At 33.1% G+C, this 16,245-nt stretch overlaps 2 protein-coding genes across 6 annotated transcripts; one reads left to right on the top strand and one right to left on the bottom strand.

The window, feature by feature from the left end:
• Positions 1 to 15,743, top strand: LOC136346765 (uncharacterized oxidoreductase YjmC-like). Of its 5 annotated transcripts, XM_066296181.1 has the most exons (10): positions 1 to 251; positions 316 to 371; positions 10,268 to 10,399; positions 10,460 to 10,615; positions 10,666 to 10,854; positions 10,905 to 11,020; positions 13,853 to 13,951; positions 14,049 to 14,244; positions 14,305 to 14,459; positions 14,510 to 15,743. In XM_066296181.1, the coding sequence occupies exons 3-10, from the start codon at positions 10,282 to 10,284 to the stop codon at positions 14,699 to 14,701; spliced, it is 1,221 nt and encodes a 406-aa protein (XP_066152278.1). In that variant the 5' UTR covers positions 1 to 251; positions 316 to 371; positions 10,268 to 10,281; the 3' UTR covers positions 14,702 to 15,743. The 5 variants fall into 5 exon arrangements, with proteins under 5 accessions (XP_066152278.1, XP_066152277.1, XP_066152282.1 ...); XM_066296180.1 differs by lacking the exon at positions 316 to 371; XM_066296185.1 differs by lacking the exons at positions 1 to 251; positions 316 to 371 and adding an exon at positions 3,906 to 3,927.
• Positions 1,477 to 2,566, bottom strand: LOC136346784 (uncharacterized). Its single transcript, XM_066296225.1, has 2 exons — positions 1,984 to 2,566; positions 1,477 to 1,892 (listed from the first exon to the last, which is right to left on the bottom strand). The coding sequence occupies exons 1-2, from the start codon at positions 2,043 to 2,045 to the stop codon at positions 1,586 to 1,588; spliced, it is 369 nt and encodes a 122-aa protein (XP_066152322.1). The 5' UTR covers positions 2,046 to 2,566; the 3' UTR covers positions 1,477 to 1,585.
• Positions 15,744 to 16,245: the final 502 nt, after the last annotated feature.

The raw sequence follows: 16,245 nt of genomic DNA, 5'->3' as shown, positions 1-16,245 counted from the left end.
TCGTTAACGATGCACGTGCGCTTTAAGTTGTGTCTCCATCACGCTTATATCCAAGACCTACATACACGGATAACGTCGCGAATTCACGCATAACCTTCGACGATAATAATTGATAAATTATGTTTAATAAGTGATAAACGTGCTAAAAATGTTTTATAAATTAGTCGTTTAACTGATATTGACATTGGTGGTGTCAACCGTAGTGTGCATCCTTGCGATTTACTGGAGCTTACTGTTGGCATTTGAAACTAGTAAGTTTCCTTCGTATTCAGATAATTAGTGCAATAAAATTGTTATAAAATGATTATGTAACAGCATTTACTGTGGCCTTGAAGTTGCGGTGAAGAATTACCTAATTATCACTTGTTTAGGTGAGAAGCGATTTATCCTGTTGTGAGGGAAGCTCATTTACATATATAGTTAGTATGGAGTAATGTTTATCCTTACATAATTCGACTACCAAATGCTTTTTATGCCGTTTCAAATCTACCTGAACATGACTGGACTATGAGCCAAACGTAATTTAATGCCTCAAAGTAGATTGTTTTCGTATAATAATCGATTATTAACGTAACAAATCTAAAGGCTACGGATGTTAAAAGAATCCAACACGATTAGGCGTAGCGTTGTTTCTTCACGGTTATACATGTATTTGAATTCCTCAGGTCCAGAAAAGTAAATGCGAAATAAGAGTTTGAATGCCGAAATTTAATAAATAATATCGGATATTTAACATCGTGGACTCGTAACGCAATAAACAAATAACAATACGTAAAATTAAATTCTTATCTTGTTGTTCCTCAAAAAGGAAATTGTGGCTTGATAACTAGCTTACAATATAATATTATACAACAAAGCAAACAAATTGATGATAAATACCTAGCGACCTGCTTAGGACATTGCTGACAAAAGTTGGTCAAGTTGAAATGATGAAATAAGCTGTTTTTTTCATTAGTAACACGTTACTGAACATGATATGAACCATTTCTAGGAATTATTAGTTTGGCACGAGGAGAGTTTAATGGAATTGAATTTAATGAACCCGTTTTAAAGAAGCTCACTTAAGACAGGGCGTTTCCGAAACAATTGTTCAAACATGTACTGGGTGCTATACGTTAGAATAATAGAGTGATTAACCTGCCTTAGATAAAAGTAGCAATTTTTCATTTTACTGCGCGTTGAAGTAATTCTCTCCATCCTGTACATGGGAGTAAAATTCACAGTTTTTAAATTACTAATGCGAAATTGTCTGCACGAGCACCTTTAAATACGACAAATTCATTTAACGTGTGTGTTTCAAGCCAGCTGATAGGTTGTGGTTAACCTAGATACAAAAACCGGCCTAGCTCTCTTCATCAGTGCAGATAACTCGAGTGTTCTTGCCAATTCTGAAACTGTGAATTCGTCCTACATCAAGAAGGTATTCTACGAAAAACTGACTACTGTGAATTAATAAAAATAAGGTGGATTTATACGTAAAATGAAAATTTTTATTTGTTCTTTCAAATAAATTTCATCGCTTTCAAAGTATTCCCCGTCCGATGCAATGCACTTATGCCATCGCTTTCCCCAATCTTCGATAGAGTCAGAGCAGTCTTTCCGGGATAGCTTTCAATACTTTCTTTGATTCGGCTTTTATCTCCTCAATCGAGTAGAAACGGGGTCCCCGAAGCGATCTTTTCAGCTTTTTGAACAGCCAGAAATCCAACGGTGTCAAATCAGGCGGATGCGGTGGATGTGGAACGATATATATATACATACGTGAGGTTTTTGGCAAAATGTTCTCGAAGAACTGATGCGGTGTGGGACGGTCGTGGTGCAACAACCAAGAAGGATCTGCCCATAATTCTGGCCTCTTGAGGATGATAGGTTCACGCAGAGGACGCATGACTCTCGAATAATATGCCTCGGCAACAGGTTGGTTCATCAGCGAATTCATCGATTAATCGATCATCTTCAATCGAAGAACACTGTCAACATGACCTTGATTTTTGAGCGACCTTGGCGTGGTTTCTTTCGGTCTTGGCGTACCTCTTGCAGGACATTCGCTCGATCGGTCAGGTGTTTCCGAGTCCTATGCATAGATCCAAATCTCATCTCCCTTATTGTTTCATTTGATGATGTCCTGATAGTCAGAAATCGTCGTTTAACAGATTTTAACGTGACGCTTGTTTTCCAAAAAAATGTGCTTTTTTGAAACCATTCGAGATTGGACGCGTTTGAGGCACACAACATCTTTTTAAATGATCAGGGTTGATCAAAATTAAATTGTAGTAGTAGGAGCAAGGTCTCTAACTGTCAATGGACCATTTTGGAGTGCAAAATCTTTGATGTTTTTGACGAGGTTTTCATCGGTAGATTTTGATGGTTGTTCGAGGCGCCGTGCGTCTTCAACTCCTTCTCGGTCTTCTTTAAAGTTTTTGTACCACTTGCGAAATTTGTTTACGACATAGCTCTTCCGTAAAATCCTCAACGTTTCCGCGACAGAATATCCATTCCGCAAACAAAATTTAATGCAATTTTTTTTTCTCAACAAAATCAGGTATAGTAAATATCGAAAAATTCAGTTTTGTATGTTTACAAAAGCACGTTTAGTTTTTTAACAATTAAATATATTTTACCTCGAAGCTTTACACATATCGCAGTGTTAGCAACCTACAAAATTTTTTTTTAATGATTTTATAGTACCCGCGAAGTTTCAATAAAAAATTCACATTATTTTTTAATCACAGTAATAAATTTTTAATGATTCCTCTGATATTTTTAATTAAATAATTCCGTTAATTTTCAATCTCTTGTTAATATTACGTTCTTGTTGCACCACCCCGCCAGGTAAAATGTGAAAATAATGAAATTTTTATTTAGTTGATTAAAAAATTAAGCTATTATAGTATTATATGAAGTAATCAAGTTCAAAATAAAATAGAAAACATTCCAGATGGTTGTAACGTGGCGCCCATGTGATCTTTTACTACCTACTACCTTGTAATTTAAGCGGATAATGAATATATTCATGACTATGCACAGAAAAACATAACTGAAAATATTTCCAAAAAGTGTTAGAAATATGAGTTTAATGGCAGAATACTTTTTTGATGCAGAAAATTTTAGTAGAATGAAAACGAGCAACTTTCTCATTTAAACATATTTAGCTGAATAGCTCAATTTTTTTTATCCGCGAACGTGCTATACTCATTTGTGCTAATGTTTCCCATACACCCCGTATAACATCAAATAGCGACATTGGGCCACAACTTGCAGCAAAATTTAAAAGCAAGAAATAACATAAACTATTGGGTTAGATTAATAACATCTTTAGAGAACTGTCCAATGGTAATAGCCAAATTATGTTGTTAACTTGAGGTAGATATTAACATTTTGTTAATAGTTTCCTTTTAAATATTACACTACCTTGAAGTCTAAAATAGCTGCAGTTATCTATATTTAACATATTAAACAACTTCAATTTTCACAAATTAATGATCTTAATCGTAAATGCCGAAAGTGGTTTATATTTAGAAATTATAATGAGAATCTTAGCAATGGCCAAGTATATTTATGAAGCAGTCGTGATTTATTTTATATTTGAAGCACACACGCTGTTTTTAAAGTGTGGGTGATACAATTTCAAAATAGTGAAACAAAGGTTTTCTTCAAAACCGAAACAGTTTACAAAACAATTATCATATATCAGTTAATAATTTCGAAAATGTTGGGAATTACAAAACAACAAAGTTAAACATGTTCCTAAATTGCCATAATTTCGTAAGAAATCACTAGAACTCGAATCTTTTTAATTAAAAATTGATAATGTTATAATTTGTTCACTAACGTCATAACATATAATTTTTATTAAATGTCCTGAAGATGCATATTGAACAACTGTTCCCAATCAAATTTGTGTCAGTGAAGGATTTAATATACAGGGTAAGACAGCTTATACTAGCAGGACCTGGCATGCGAGAGAGCTTTTTTAATTTTAAGCTCATTAAGTCATATCAACATATGTTGACAAATGTTTCGTTCTTGAGATACAGGATACAAAGTTTTCGATGTTTTTGTATTTCGCACACAGCTCCTATAGTTTTTGAGATAATTTATTGAAATTTTTACCATTTGTGACCTATAATGATTCAAAAATTTTGACATGTCTAGACGATTTTAAAAGCTGCAAGGTGATATTTTGTCAGAGTTCGGGCTCCGCTTTACCCTTCAGAACATTTTTGTAGTGCGTCGTTGACTGCTTAATCTGAGAAATTCAGATTCTACGTTCAATTTAGAAACTTTTTTTTCCTTTGCAATATTGTCGCATCTGTAACCGTTTTCGAGGAATTTGAAAAAATCTCTGAAAGATCATTTTTTTTTAGAAAATATTTTCAGAGATAACAGCATAAGTAAATTGAAATTACCGAAAATTTTTGCCTGATATCCTGTAATAACAATTAGCCAGAGCATTATTACTTTACAAATAACCCGAAAATATACTGTAATTTATTTTAGTCGGGGCTTTAATGGCTGAATTAAGGCATTTTAGATTGTTAAATTCCAAATAAATTAGATGTTTATTAATGACACATTCTTTCGAAGAGTCTTTCAAATTACTCGAAAACGGTTACCAACATGATAAAACTGCAAAAGACAAAAAAGTTTCTAAATTAATCGTGGAATCCAAATTCTCTAGATTAAGCAGTCAGTAGCGTACAACAAAAAAGTTCTAGGTGGTAAAAGATGGCCTGACCGGCGAAAAAAGACTATTCTGTAGGTTTCTAAGTAATCTAGATATATCAAAACTTGTGCACCATTACAGGTAACAAATGGTAAAAATTTGGATATATTATCTCTAAAACGAAACGTTTACCGACATATGTTTCTAGGATTTACCGAACTTAAAATAAGGTACTATATCGAATGCCAACGTTCCGCTAATATAAATTGACTCACCCTGTATATAATAATTTTTAAAAGCGTTTTCACAGTGTCAAGTCTGCACTTTCTTTCTCGGGTAGAACTTAAGTTTTACTCATACCTGATGCTTGCTCTGCTGTTTGCCTCCTGAACATTAACATTGTACACTCATTTTTACCATGTACCCGTAAGTTTATGAGCAACTGGTTGCATCGTTAGTCACCTATTTTAGTACCAATTAAACGACCACAATGTTTTCCGCGAACAATCGGTATTTGTAGTAATTAAAAATTGATTTCAAATAGTTAGACCACCAATGACCATTTATTACCTCCACTACCGTACTTCTCTTAATTCAAACCTGAAACATTAATTATTTTCCTGATCAATACTGATCTTCAGTTCATAATTTCAGTAATTGCTGTTTCGCTGCGTATTAAAATGCCTCAAGCAAACAACAGGAAAATCCTATTCGATCAGTTTGTAAAATATGCTAGAAAACTGCTGGGGGTCAGAAAAAAACCTAATACTACTATCATTTGTACAATAACAACTGAAATTAAAAATTCGCAATAGAATAAAGACAATGGACACTGTAAATTATGTAAAGATCTCAAAGATCTCATAAGGAGTACAGATAAAAATAATACGGAATCAGAATTTGGGAAGAAAATAATTTACATCTATACTAAAAAAAATAGTCATTATTCGAAGTTCACGAGAAAACTGACCTCTTGGTACAATCACCTGGACTATATCAAATAGTTATGAATATTCCAGTAAAGAAAACATTAAGTTGTTCACTTGCTGAAACCATCAAACCAGAATATTCTAGATGATCTTCTCCACTCAGTACAAGATTTGTTATAAAAAAATGGAAAATATCAAAATGCAGTGAAGAATCTTACATTGTTTAAAGCCAATTCTAGAGCATTCTAAGGAGGCGGACATTTCCGGTCAAATCTTTGTTCTTCTTGAAAGTATTCGAAAACACCTGTCATAAATTATTCATTTTGGATGGTAGGCTACTGGTATTCCGAATTGATGAACCGAGACTGCCTTGAGATGTTTACATAAAAAACATTATGATTTGCCTTACATGTACTGAAATTTTATTACGATCAGTTTAGTCCCAATCACGCGTAAACACCACTCTTGGACAATGTCTTCAGAAATAAATATTTTAATCTCTCGGGAGGAGTAATATCAATGATTTTTTAATAGATTTTATTATCCGATTATATTTATCTACTTTGCTATGCAGCTATGCAATAGAGATTTACTTCCTAATGGGTATGATGGAAACTACCACCTGGACCATTTGAACAGCTGGTTCACAGTTACATCGATGCAGCTTACAAATTTATTCAAGGACTCGTGGTGAAAAAGTCATTTCTTTGCTGCTTCTCTCAATCATTCTTAATATACAAAACAATCATTTTTTGGTAGTTTACATTTGGTCTGTTTCTCGTTGCACTTGCCGATATGTTGACACCACATGTTCTGAGAACCGCACTAACAGGTATTACATCAGTGATTTAATGACTCTTATATCATATGGGATCAAGTTTTATTATGTGAATGTTATTGAAAGCCATGCGAAAGTTAAAACATGAATTATTTTTGCGGGCTTTCACGGGTCAGGTTCTTGGTTCAAGAAAGTGGAACGTTCTGCGGGAGTGACCTCAAAATGACATATGTTAGTAAGCTTTATTGTGAGGGGGATTTATTTGAGATTAAGTTATTCTCACGTCATTTTCGGAAACGTTCTACTATCTTCTTTTGAGAATCTGCTCCCAGGTCTGACACGTTGATAGTGACATATCTACATGATTGTCACAAAATAGTTGTTTCTGTTTACCTGTTTCTCAAATTCTTTTCTGATCTATATTTCTATAATCAGTGGAATGCCGGAAAGCCAATTGAACTGATGGATATATTTTTTTCATTTTTGCTTCTTTAGTAATCGTTCTCTCTCTCCTAACTTTTTTCCTACGACAACTTTGCTAAGTCTTAAAGATTCACCAAAGTCAAAAAAACTCAAATTTAATTATTTAAATTTAGTTGGAGAAAGGTCGCTGTCTAAACTGGCGTATTTAGGCAGATAGTGAATTTAGAGCTGCTCTGTCCAAAAATGGTAAGCTTTTGATCCATTTATTCCATACACTGTTTTCAGCTCACATTTCAAAACAAAACCTCATTTTTTGCGTAATTTTTTCAATTCTCTGTTTAATTTTGTAGCTATTTTAGCTAAATTTTATTCATTTTCTATCTCTCTATAATAATGAATTGCACGTAGCGAAATAACAACAAAACGGATTTCCTTGCAAATTCCCATTTTGTATCTTTATTAATTAGTTCATATTCAGTGTACCTTGATTTGCATAAACATTAAAAATTCTAGATTTAAGGCAAAACTGAAACTTTTTGTGCATGTGTTAAGCAAGATGCCAAACTATCGCTACTCAAAATTAGTTTCCTTATGAGATTAAATTGAAGTGGTTTCCTCATCCTTAAACTGTCTTTATTTTTTATTTAAATTTGACGTTTTGTTTGTCCCTTGCTATCATTCTAGCTGTAAAATTGAAGGGCCCAAGAAATATCAGAGAATAGTTTGAAGTTTTGAAAAATATACAACTGGGCACCTTTAGGAAATTACTTACATTAAATGTTCTGAAGTCAACCCAAACTTAAAAAATTTAACTTAAAAATTCTTAAAAAAACCTAAATATGTAGGTCTCAACGTTTGATTGATAGTTTTGGATTAGGCATCTCAAGTAATTATCCCGTGTGTAAAAGAAATATCAGGGTTAGGCTGAAAATGAAACCAAAATATTAAAATTTTAAGAAAAGTTATTCTTTTCCACATAGTTCACTACATATTTATTGCATTAAATTTTAATTAAATATTTATTTTATCAACTTAATTTTAGCATTATCTGGCAAATTATAACACCAGACTTGTCTTGAAAGGAAGTTAAAAATACAAAAAAAAAAATTAATTTTTTTTTTTAATTATAAATTTAAAGTCTTTTAGTCCTGTTAAAGAACTTCTTAGAAATTTTGTTTGAAGTTCCTTTCATAACATGTTAATACTGTCTTCCAAAATCTGTTGAAATTTCCAAATTCTAAATTTTTTTACTTCTTTTAAAATTTGTGTACACTATTTTGCTATTAAGCTAAGTCTAATGACTTCACTATCTTTCTCTTCAAAATAAATCTCTTCCTGCTGACTTAACTAAAACTTACGATTAATTTTTGTTTAGACTCTATATTTAATTGCCATAATTTGTAACGGAGAAGAAAAATAAAGAAAATGAGAAATTTCTTATGATGAAATTTTCAAGCAGAATCTTCGAATATATTGTTACCTGACACAGTGTTTGTGTAGCAATGCCGCAAATCCCAGTGTCTCATATACGCAACGAATTATTAAACTTGAAAAATTTAAATTCTTTGGGCCAACTCTGTATATTCCTACTGAATCCTTATAAGTGAGAATAACTCGCAATATATTTACATAATTCACATAAGTACACGTTCAGTGTGTTTCTAACCTTGACGAGCAATAAATAGAATTCACATGTAACCACATATGAACGATATATGTACACTTTGTTTGATTCGACAAACTGTGAGTATCTGCCAACCATGCGGTAACTGATCATAACGATTTTGCTATCGTAATAGCAACAAAAAGATTTAAAAAAAATAAAAGAAGAGAGAATAACAGAAAAATCAAACGAAAATGCAAGTATAGCTTAATATAACCTTATATTATTCAACTAGATTGGTGGATGTGGGTAGAATATTTCGGTACAACTTCAGGTATGTCTGGTGTTCCTTCAATTTCACTAGAAGTAGCGTATATAGGTATAAATGATTTGAGTTAAATGTTTAACAATTTCCTCATTTTCCTAAGGTTGGTCGCATTTTAAAACATTAATGTTGAAGCATCTTTTAACATGATGTCAAATGTTAAAGGACATAATGGAGATTTTTTTTATGGTTCTTCCAGAAAAGTTTTATGAGGATAGTCCCAGAAGTCCTCGACCTAATACCTAAAGAAAAAATATGGGAAATAATACATCATTATTTCTTAATATAGTCTCCTTTGATGTTGGCAAATTTTTCCCAGCGATGTTCTATGACTTCTATACCCTGTTTTTAGTAAGAAGTTTCGATTGTTTCAAAATAGACATTAACCCCGGGCTTCACCTGTTCATTGTTGGCAAATTTCTTTCCATCGAGCCATTTTTTCGAGTTTTGAATAGAAAATAATCCGAAGGGGCTAAATCTGGCGAATTGGGTGGCTGAGGAAAAAGTTCGAAACCAAGTTGATCGGACTGATGCGCCGTCTGGATGTAATAAGACTCTCTTTTTTACCAAATGAATTTTTTCCTCATTTCTTTACTCAAACACTACAAAAAGTTTATATGATGTTCTCCGCTTTTTGTTTTTGGTTTAGAGAAATTATAATAAAAATTATCCCACGTGCATCCCAAAAACTGACGTCATCACCTTTCCTGTAAATGGAACGGTGTTCGTCTTCTTTGGACCCGATCCTCCCCTTTAAGACCATTGTCTTGACTGCTTTTTCGTCCAAGGTAGTGAAATGATGGACTTATGTTTCATTCATGGTTACGACTTCACTCAAAAACGCAGCTTTATTGTTGCGAAACTTTACCAAACACTTCTCTGGAACACGGTTTTGTGGATTTTCACCACTATTTCTGGAGTAGTCAGGTTTGGAGTGTCATTAGGTCGACCACTGCGGCATTCATCTTGGTCACTCGTACGGCCGCGTTTAAACTCTATCATCAAATATTTTACAGTTAATGAAGAATGAGATCCCTTCGGGATAGAATTTAACTCCGCTTTGATATTGGATGAACTATGACCTTTTAAATAAAAATGTTGATTCAAGTATCGATGACCGACTTTTTTCATGTTCACAAAATCTCTAAAAGTGTTCACTAAAAACGGCTCAAAAACAAACAAAAATCAACGTAGCACCCTTAAACTCTAAACAAAAGCTTTTTTAGGTTAGGTCCATGTAATGCAAGCAAATTTCTAACGAAAAAGCGCCATCTATTGTCAGATCGGGTACGTCTGGGACTATCTTCGTGTATCTACAGTGATTAGCAATGAGGTTATACGTCTTCACAACGTTAACTGCCCAATTCTTTTAATAATTTTTTTTCACCCACCTGATGACCTGAAAAGTGTGTAAATTACATCTTATCTCAACTCTGTTGTGTCACTTGCAGTCTTTAATCATTAAATACTGACTGTTTAATTACAACTTATACGGGCTAAGTATATCAACTGCAATTCAGAAAGTAATTTTTTTTTGTTTCAGAATAGTTAGTATAAATGGCCTTTCGTTCTCTAAGAATAGCGAACAGACAACAGCAGTGTCTCTGTGGTTTTATCAACAATGAAACGAAGGAAAATGTATTTAAATTGTATCAAAAATCGCAATATTCTACTGGTAAAAAAAGAATTCATAATCGCATTGGATAATAATTGACTCATTTCTCTTTTCATCTAGGGCCTAAATTAATAACGCCAATAAATGAGGCAAAAAGGTTCATGACAGACTGCTTCTTGGCTGTGGAAACATCTCAAGAGAATGCAGAGACCGTTTCCTGCAATTTACTAGAAGCTGATTATAGAGGTCATTACAGCCATGGGATGAACAGATTAGGTAAAGAACTAATACAGAATGGTGAAATGTTCTACATTTCTTTCATCCAGAAATGTATATACGTGATATCCAAGATGGGACTACGAATGCCAAAGTAAGCCCTATTGTATTAAACGAGACAGTGGCCTCTGCTTATCTGGATGGCAAAAATGGTCTTGGAGCGGTGGTTGGAAAAAAAGCTATGGAAATTGCTATTGCTAAGGCTAAGGATGTTGGAATAGGTTTCGTTGTCGCAAAAGGTATTACAATGTTGTCTTCATTGGTCTTATTTAGCTAATATTTCTATTAGGATCGAATCACTATGGAATCGCTGGCATCTACGCTCTTCAGGCAATACAACAAGGACTCATAGGTTTCAGCGTTACTAATACATCTCCATTAATGACTCCAACTAGAGGAAAACAGGTAGTATTTTCAAATTTAATTTTAAATTAATTTCACAATAGCTCTCGGTGTGTTTACACGTAATATTAGTAATATTTCCTGATGGCTACTAATTAAGTTAAAGGGATTATCGTCAAATACCAGTGCACAATCCGTTAATCCCTAAATTTGTATTTCACGTGTTGCGATAACCGAATGAATGCAATTTCGATGTCCTCACTTTATGCTCAAACGATGCTCAAGTACAAATATGTTTCGGGTAAGTAGCCCTTTGAATTGCTTTATAGAAGAGCAGAAATTGCGGTGGTTGATAAAGTATGAGCTCATACATTCCTATGTCGGGATTTAGTGGATTATACGAAATGCCGAAATACGAGTACTAGAGATGCAGAACTTGAAGATGACCGTTTAATTTAGCTTACGTACCAGATGATTAGCGTGTAGAAATGTGCACTTAATCCAATAATATCCATATGAAACCAACCGTGCCATGATAGTCTGCAGAGGCATTTGAAACCCTGAACTCTGAACTATTAATTACTACGAGGGTTACGTTATTTACCCTTTCGGATTTGATTTTTAATGGACGTGCATACCTATTTTTTGCGGGGCTGGGAGTTGATTTCCTCACTCTAATGGAGCAGTTTTGTGTCTCAAAAGTGTCTTTTTCGCTCTCAGTTTCCACCTCTAATATAAAATTTGTCCAAAATGAAGATGTCCAGCTTAGAGATTGTGGAAACGGTAATAGATAGGTGTACAGTAAGAGTAAGGGTGGTAGCAGCTCGACGATGTAAACTAATCTACAAAATAATTTTTGCTTTTTTAGGTATTTTGACACAATCGAAATTAATTTTTTTTATAATATAATAGGAGATTAATGGAACTAAAACAAATTTTACATTGCAGTTTTTTATAGGCTTTTTTGCAGAATACCTTGTGATGTAAAATAGGTAACAGTATCAGAATTCGTAAAAATATACAAGTTACGGCCACTGATAAAAAGGGCTGTTTTTGTACCTCAATAAAGCACATTTACCAGCTAGCTTGAAAGAGCTATTTTAATAAATTTATCATACCTAAAATCTTCTATAGAGAAGGTAAAATGTAAAACAGCAACTTTTGTATACGGCATGTTTTCATTAATCACTCTACTTCTTTTCCGTCTAGAATTTGATACTAATTTTCATCATACTTTCTGAGGCACCCAATATACGATCAACAACTAATATTTTGAAAATTGAATAATATCACTAAAATCGCTCACACTTTGTGCAAACTTTCTCTCAAAAAAATCGTTCACATTCATTATTCATTATTCATTCTTCGTCGTAAGCAAATTTTCAAATTAAACACAAATGAATTGTATTTAGTACTTTTAGATTCATTTGCGCCAGATGATTTGTTTTCTTGAAATGAGAATGTGAATTTTTTCTTTGCAGTTTTTATAAGAAAAAAATATATAATATGTAAAAAATTTATATAAAATGTTGTAGAGTCACCATTTTGAAACCTCGAGTTGTCATATTTACGTCAAAAAGAGTGTTTCATGCGCATCTGTAAGGTATCTTGGTTTAACCTGAAAAGGTTAACTGTAACTGAATACTTCAGTCAATAAATGGTTTTAATTGAAGGAAGAATGTTTGGTCGGTTCTTCAACACTCAGGTGGCCCTCCAATGGTTACTTTTCAATGTGTAATTTTAACAATTTTTAAGTTTTCAAAAATAAACAGTTTTAAGCTTCTACACAATAATGAAAAATATTTTTTCAATTTTTCAGTGTATGATAGACTTCGGCTGAGTTTATACTTATAAACAAAACTTGGCTTCCCAAATCACTAAACTACTTAACTTAATTTAAACCAAGACTGAAGAACGTTATTCTTGGACCCTCTGGCTCTTTGCATCTACATAATATATTTACATATTTTACAAAAAAAGAATCTTATGTGGTTATACTTAGAGAAATCCACAGAATGAAGGAAACCTTATCACAATTTTTCTCGAAATTTTTCTGCATATAAACATATAGTCCCCCATCACTGGGGGCGCGAAGATTACTTTTCTTAAACAATTTCTCAATTATTAAAAACAATGTTATGATACGGTGTAAACATTAATGAAAAGGGGAAACAAATATTCGTCAAAAAATTAATTTTAAGTTTCACCAGTGCAGTGGACTACCACACATCAAAGAAAAAAATTTAAGAAAGGAGGTGCGCCACTATCTCGTTTACACGTTTTTTAGTAAATAAAATGTCCAAGAAGAGCGTGTATCAAGTTTAAGGAAACGAAGTTTGGAAATGCCAGACTTTTTGGAACAAGCTGTATATTTATATAATGTTAATTATTAATATTATAATTCGCATACATTTGGTGCTCTATTTTCTACAGCCCTAGTATTTAACACTTTGCTCTATCTCTAATACCAAAAGAGATAAGTGTGAATAATCTATGATACGTTGTTAGGACGCCCTATTTAAAAGTAGTAAATTTTCTAGGAGTACTCAAATTTGGAGATATCGATTTATATCGCCTTTAACGAACCTTTTTCAGTTCTGTAAAAATTTGCCCCCCACAAAGGGGCTTCAAAATAATTTGTCCTATTTCAATTCTCAATTTCTGAAGATGAAATTAGAAAATCTTGAAGTTATTAATTTACATTAACAATTCTGACATTGTCGTTCATTTAAAAGAAAGAGGAAGATGTTCAGCAGAAAATTAGGTTTTGTGTCCCGTCAATGTACTGTCCATCGTCTCGTTTTTTCTGAAAATAAAAAGTTTTTCCGACTTCTTCAAATATTTTATGTCTAACGTTTCTTTCTTGCATTATTCATGTTATATCTTCACTTATAGGCAACTTTGGGTACGAATCCACTATCATTAGGAGCCCCGGGAAAAAATGGCGATAGTTTTGTTCTCGATATGGCCACCACGGCAGTTGCATTAGGAAAAGTAAGTCATTTACAAGTATGTAATAAATTAAAACATAACTATTGGCATAGTATACGTTTCATTTAATCTGATTGCTCCAATCCTATTTAACGTCTAGATCGAAATAGCCCGAAGAAAAGGGGAACCGATTCCTGAAGGATGGGCATTAAATGACGAGGGTTTGCCCGAGAGCAATCCGACGATTGCCTATAAATCGGCAAAACTGATGCCCTTGGGGGGCTCCGAACTCAATTCAGGGTACAAGGGATATGGATTGGGGATGTTCGTCGAAATACTCTGTGGCGTTTTGTCAGGTAATGTAAGTTCTCTCATTTCAATCCGTCATTTTCAGTGTAATTTATTACACCTTTAAGGATCTGCTTATGGGCCTCATATCAGACGCTGGGGGGCTTCTCATAAGGTAGCCAATTTAGGACAGGCGTTCATGGCAATTGACCCTAAAGTTTTTTGTCCAGGGTTCGATGACCGACTGCAAGACCTCATGACGTACTTGAGAAACCTTGAGCCGGTATATTGACGACGTCAAGTTTTGGTGAAGGTATTGAATATGAATTTCAGGTGGACCGTAACAAACCAGTCCTGGTTCATGGAGACAAGGAGAAGGAACATATGGAGAAGGTGCGCTCTGAGGGCGGTTTGAGATATGTGGCGAATCAGCACAAGACGAATGCCAAGTTAGCAGAAGAACTGAAAATTAAGCCCATGGTGTCTAACAGTGTGAATCTATCTGAGGATGAGCACGTAGATTAATTTAATCTCTCTCTCGCTCTTCGATAAAAAAAATAATTAAATGATAAGCAAAATTAGCAAGCTCAGCAAATAACTGTTATCGTTTACTAATATATTTGGTTTCGGACGAGAATTAATTAGATATATTTTTGATAATTATTTTTTGAAACCATAGATTTTTAGTTATTACAGTTTTTATACAATAATAAATAGATAAATGTATCATATTCCAATAATGTTACGTTCGTAAGAGATCTACACCCTTTCACAATAAAACTGTAATAAATATAATTTTCCCGAATAGAACGATATTTTTTAAATACGTTTATAAGAACTAAACGAAAAACACGTTTTTTTCCGATATCAATTTTCATTATTCGAATACCCAAGAACGAATATGAAAATTTAAAGAAATCACGGCAAAGTGATTGTGGAAATATTCACTCACACGTGTTCACGTTTGTGCAATTTGGCGTCCGAAAGATCCATATAAAAGGGTGGTTTAACGAGATTATCATTTTACGTATAGTTTATCGATAGTGTCTGTTATTACTTTGGTTGGAATTTTAGCTTTAATTTTATTCATTAGGTATGTCATATTAAATACTCGTTAAAAAGCGGCTTAGACACGTCACGTTTTAAGCTTTCCAATACGAAAATGGAAAAGCAAAATTACCATTACATGAAACCTTTTTCCAACACTTCTCTATCTTGAAATTAAATATTTTGTATTTTGTATTAATTTTAAATAAAAAGATCAATAAAATCTTATATTAAAGGAATTTATTCAGCAAAACTGTAACTTTTAAAAGCAATAATTTTGGCAATGTAAAATTAAGAGTCAATTCGTATAATAATAACAATTGGAATATTTAGTACTATTAGATCATCAATATACTACTATAAATCCTTTCTTTGTGAAAGATTATCGATACTTTTTAGCAATAGAACTTTTTCTGCATTGAGAATTAAGTCCTTTTAACAATAAAAATATTTAAGGACAAAATTTGTCACTGCAGATATGTTTTAATGGGCTGTTGAAAATAAAGTGCAGTAATTATTGCTTATGTGTTTTATATTTAATGTTATTTACATTCACTCGGCGCCATTAAGAACTCGTAAACGGTAAGAGAGGGGAATCCGGTTAAATTGGGAGATATTTTATACTCGTTATTTGTGTGGGACCAAACGATGTTTTAATTCAAAAATAAATATTTCCTGCAGTATGTATTCCAAAAATTCTGAAATTGTTTTTCTAAACCTACACGAGAGGTTTTAAGTAATTTTACAGTGAAAGTGGCACTATTGCTCTGGCAGCAGATGGCAACAACAGATTTTGAAGATTCCATTTTCGGCATCATGATCAATTTCATTTTAGTAAATCTGAACCGACTATTTTGTTAAATTTTTTAAGGGACTTTGATCTTTTGATTTTTTTATCGAAACAAAACATTTTTCAATAAAATCCCAAATCATTTAAAAAATCTTAGGTACCTCCATATGTGCCTTACACATGTATGTTATTTGAAAGTGTTCATTTTGTGAAACAGGTTTATTGTACGAAA

The sequence above is a fragment of the Euwallacea fornicatus genome, chromosome 24 (genome assembly GCF_040115645.1).
Source record: "Euwallacea fornicatus isolate EFF26 chromosome 24, ASM4011564v1, whole genome shotgun sequence".
In the NCBI taxonomy this organism is placed as follows: domain Eukaryota; kingdom Metazoa; phylum Arthropoda; class Insecta; order Coleoptera; family Curculionidae; genus Euwallacea; species Euwallacea fornicatus.
The sequence above is the reverse complement of the archived record's forward strand: the minus strand, read 5'-3'. Positions and strand labels throughout refer to the sequence as shown.

What these genes read in the sequence shown, in the direction of transcription:
- LOC136346784 (XM_066296225.1), bottom strand. Translation starts at nt 2,045, where the DNA reads ATGTCCTGCAAGAGGTACGCCAAGACCGAAAGAAACCACGCCAAGGTC. An exon ending in AAGGTCGCTCAAAAATCAAG is followed by an intron (nt 1,893 to 1,983) that starts GTCATGTTGACA and finishes ATATTATTCGAG; the next exon opens with AGTCATGCGTCCTCTGCGTG.
- LOC136346765 (XM_066296180.1), top strand. Translation starts at nt 10,282, where the DNA reads ATGGCCTTTCGTTCTCTAAGAATAGCGAACAGACAACAGCAGTGTCTC. An exon ending in CCATGGGATGAACAGATTAG is followed by an intron (nt 10,616 to 10,665) that starts GTAAAGAACTAA and finishes TCTTTCATCCAG; the next exon opens with AAATGTATATACGTGATATC. An exon ending in AGGTTTCGTTGTCGCAAAAG is followed by an intron (nt 10,855 to 10,904) that starts GTATTACAATGT and finishes TATTTCTATTAG; the next exon opens with GATCGAATCACTATGGAATC.